Raw genomic sequence first — 2,938 nt, forward strand, 5'->3', positions numbered from 1 at the left:
GGCCGCGCAGCGTGTTGAAGCACTTACCCTTCTTCCCCCCTACCCCCCCCGGCCAAGGTGTCACCTCCCATAGCGTGTAGAACGCGCGGGGAATTGCGTGTCTGTGTCCTGAACTTAACCACGCTTCCAGCCCGCCCAGCGGCCTCGTTAACGCGTGTTCTCTTGGTTGTTGTGTGAAGGGGTCCGGCAGGCGCAGTGGCTCACCAAGACGAAGCTGGGGGAAGGTTTGCCTCCGTCCGTGCGGAGCATCATTGAGAACCCGGCTCATCAGCTGGAGGACCACGAGGAGGAGGTGAAGCGGGCGGTGTCGCACGCAAGGCTCTGGGACACGACAGAAGTTATTCCCAAGAGAGAACATTATTGGTGAGTCTGCAGGCGTAGGGAAGATCTGATGTTAGAATAAGATGGTCCTCAAGCAGGTAGCTTAAGGACCAGAGTTCTTAACGCTACAGAGGAAATTCACACATAGATCTACTGCTGATTCACTTGTCATGCAAAACTGTTACATCCTTTGTATCAAGTGGTCAACTTGGAGAACAAACAAAACAACCACCACCACCAAGCAAGAAAACCCCAGCCCAATTCTGTGTATTGACAGTAGGACCGATGTAAACACGCACTCTACATCAAAGCTTCTCTCAGGCCAAGGTCTGTGTTTCAACTTGAGATCAACCCCTAGCTGATGCAGAATGTCAGTTTTTAAACAGCTAACAGTAAGCATATTACATCTGCCAACTTGGAACAGGGCTGGTGTGTGGGATATTAATCTGAAGTCTGTGTTAACTGTTTGGAAATGTTACACTGTTACGTGTTTAACATACAGTAATATTACAGCTTTCATGTCCCAGAAGCATCTGCCCACCATCGTGATCACATTTTGTATATATAACTCTTTTTCTTTCTCTTCCTTATTCTAAAGCCCAGTATTGTTTGAAGACTTGATACATATATGTCGGTTAATGTCTGCAAAGTATCCTTCTCTGGCTAAAAGAATGTTGGCTAGAAACTACAGGATAGCAGCTACATGGGAAAGAGGTTAGTTGCTGCTATGGTGGAAGCATTTAGCTCTTTTCATTAACATAAGAGGGGTAACAAAGCTGCTAGCTCTAAGGCTGAGGGCTTGGAATAAAACAGAACAATTTATGGAACCAAGTAATTCTTTCAGTTCTAAATAGTGCTGTAAGCATGGGCAGCCTTGGGTGGTGGCAGGGTACTTGCCCTAAGGAGATGGATTTAGGTGTTAGGCAATATCAACAATATCAGTAAGTGGGAGAAGGGAACCAGTGTGTTAGAACTGTTTATTTTTCTGTGTTCAAAATCTGTATTGTTATTGTTCTAAGTATGTTTAGTTCAGAAATGAACACCAGCAATTAACATTTTAGAAGAACGATGAGTTTGGAGGTGAGGGGGAGAGAGTGAGCCTTGCAGACCTGCAACTTGCTAGAATGCTGCTGCCCAAAAGGAAGCATACATCTTTCCTTAATCTTATTTCAGCAGTGTTTGAATGTAGCCTAATTTTCCTCCCCAGAATCTATTCTCCTTCAGGTTCGTGGCCTGAATGGAATACTTATGAACTCTATGGCCCCAATACCACCAGTAGCCTCCAAGGAGGAGGTACTAGCCACTGAAGAACATGTTCTGGAGACCTTCTATCCCATCTCTCCTACCATTGATCTTCAGGAAGTGATTGTGTACAAAGAGCTCAATGACACAGGTAAATACAGACTGTCAGACTTAGTGTTCAGGTTAACCTGGAGACAGCCGTGGGTAGGGAATGTGTGGGAATGAGGATCTGGGCACAGGAACAAAGAAATCATGGCAAATTGCCTTAGCAGCTCCTGAAGATACGGGAGGAAGCATTGGCTGTGTAGTCTGCTGCTGAGCCATGTCTGATGTGATTATCTGCCATTTAGGTTTTAAAGATGGTTATCCATACTCTCACCCTCACACTCTGTTCTTCCTGGAATCGGCCAACATTCGTCCTCACAGGTTCAGACCAGAGCAGCTTCGTGCCAAGATGTTGATGTTTGCTTTTGGCAACGCGCTGGCAAAGGCCAGGATGCTCTATGGGGTACGTATGGGAGACTGCTGCTGACTTGCTAGGCCTGTGCTCTTTCTCTAGTGGAAAGAGTCATTAAATTCCCTCGCTCTGGCATGTTCCAGTAGTGTTCAGATCCAGAGGTCTTACTCTAAACCTTCAGGTATGGTTACTGGTGTCTGCTGAGCCAGAAAACCATTGCTCAGCAATGAGTGTCTTTCATAACACACATCCGAGTGGTAATGGGTAGTAACCAGGGAGTAAGTTCAGCTGTAAAACTAACCCATCCCACAGCTCAGTGTATGTAAATTGGTACTTCATTACTGGCTGAGGGAGGAATTTTAATTAAAATACAGAATCTACATTCAAAACTTGTTTGACTAGAGTAATTTTCTGGGCAAGGTAACAATACATTTATTAAGATTTTGGCTTTAAAACAAGTAGAAGGTGCAGAATCAGCAAATACTCATGCAATTTCTGTAGTAACTGGCTTTGTAAATGTTCTCTTCCCCCCTCCCTTCTTTCCTAGAATGATCCCAAGGTTTTGGAGCAGCCAGTAGTGGTGCAAAGCATTGGCACAGACGGCCAGCTCTTCCAGTTCATGGTGTTCCAGTTAAATACAACAGACCTTGTCTCTAATGATGGCATAAAAAATCTAGTCTGGATTGACTCTGATCAAAATCTCTACGAAGGTGCCCTGTGTGTTCCAATAGTCAAGAAGGGAGTTGTTTTGGTAAGGAAAACTTTGGAAATGGTCCTGGAAATCATTGAATGGGTTGGACGGGACCTTAAAGCTCATCCAGTTCCAGTCCCCTGCCACGGGCAGGGACACCTTCCACTAGAGCAGGTTGCTCCAAGCCCCTGTGTCCAACCTGGCCTTGAACAGTGCCAGGGCTGGGG

At 45.6% G+C, this 2,938-nt stretch overlaps 1 protein-coding gene across 1 annotated transcript in view; it reads left to right on the top strand.

The window, feature by feature from the left end:
* Window positions 1-179: 179 nt before the first annotated feature.
* The window catches only part of MRPL37 (mitochondrial ribosomal protein L37), a gene marked incomplete at its 5' end in the record, with an annotated part of 3,949 nt that continues 1,190 nt past the window's right edge, over window positions 180-2,938 (top strand). Inside the window, 5 exons of the mRNA XM_010016625.1 lie at window positions 180-363; window positions 920-1,035; window positions 1,529-1,714; window positions 1,914-2,071; window positions 2,568-2,771. Of these exons, the coding sequence (XP_010014927.1) occupies window positions 180-363; window positions 920-1,035; window positions 1,529-1,714; window positions 1,914-2,071; window positions 2,568-2,771 (848 nt within the window). The remainder of the gene's footprint in view (window positions 364-919; window positions 1,036-1,528; window positions 1,715-1,913; window positions 2,072-2,567; window positions 2,772-2,938) is intronic.

The sequence above is a fragment of the Nestor notabilis genome, unplaced genomic scaffold (assembly GCF_000696875.1).
Source record: "Nestor notabilis isolate BGI_N333 unplaced genomic scaffold, ASM69687v1 scaffold29976, whole genome shotgun sequence".
Lineage (NCBI taxonomy): Eukaryota > Metazoa > Chordata > Aves > Psittaciformes > Psittacidae > Nestor > Nestor notabilis.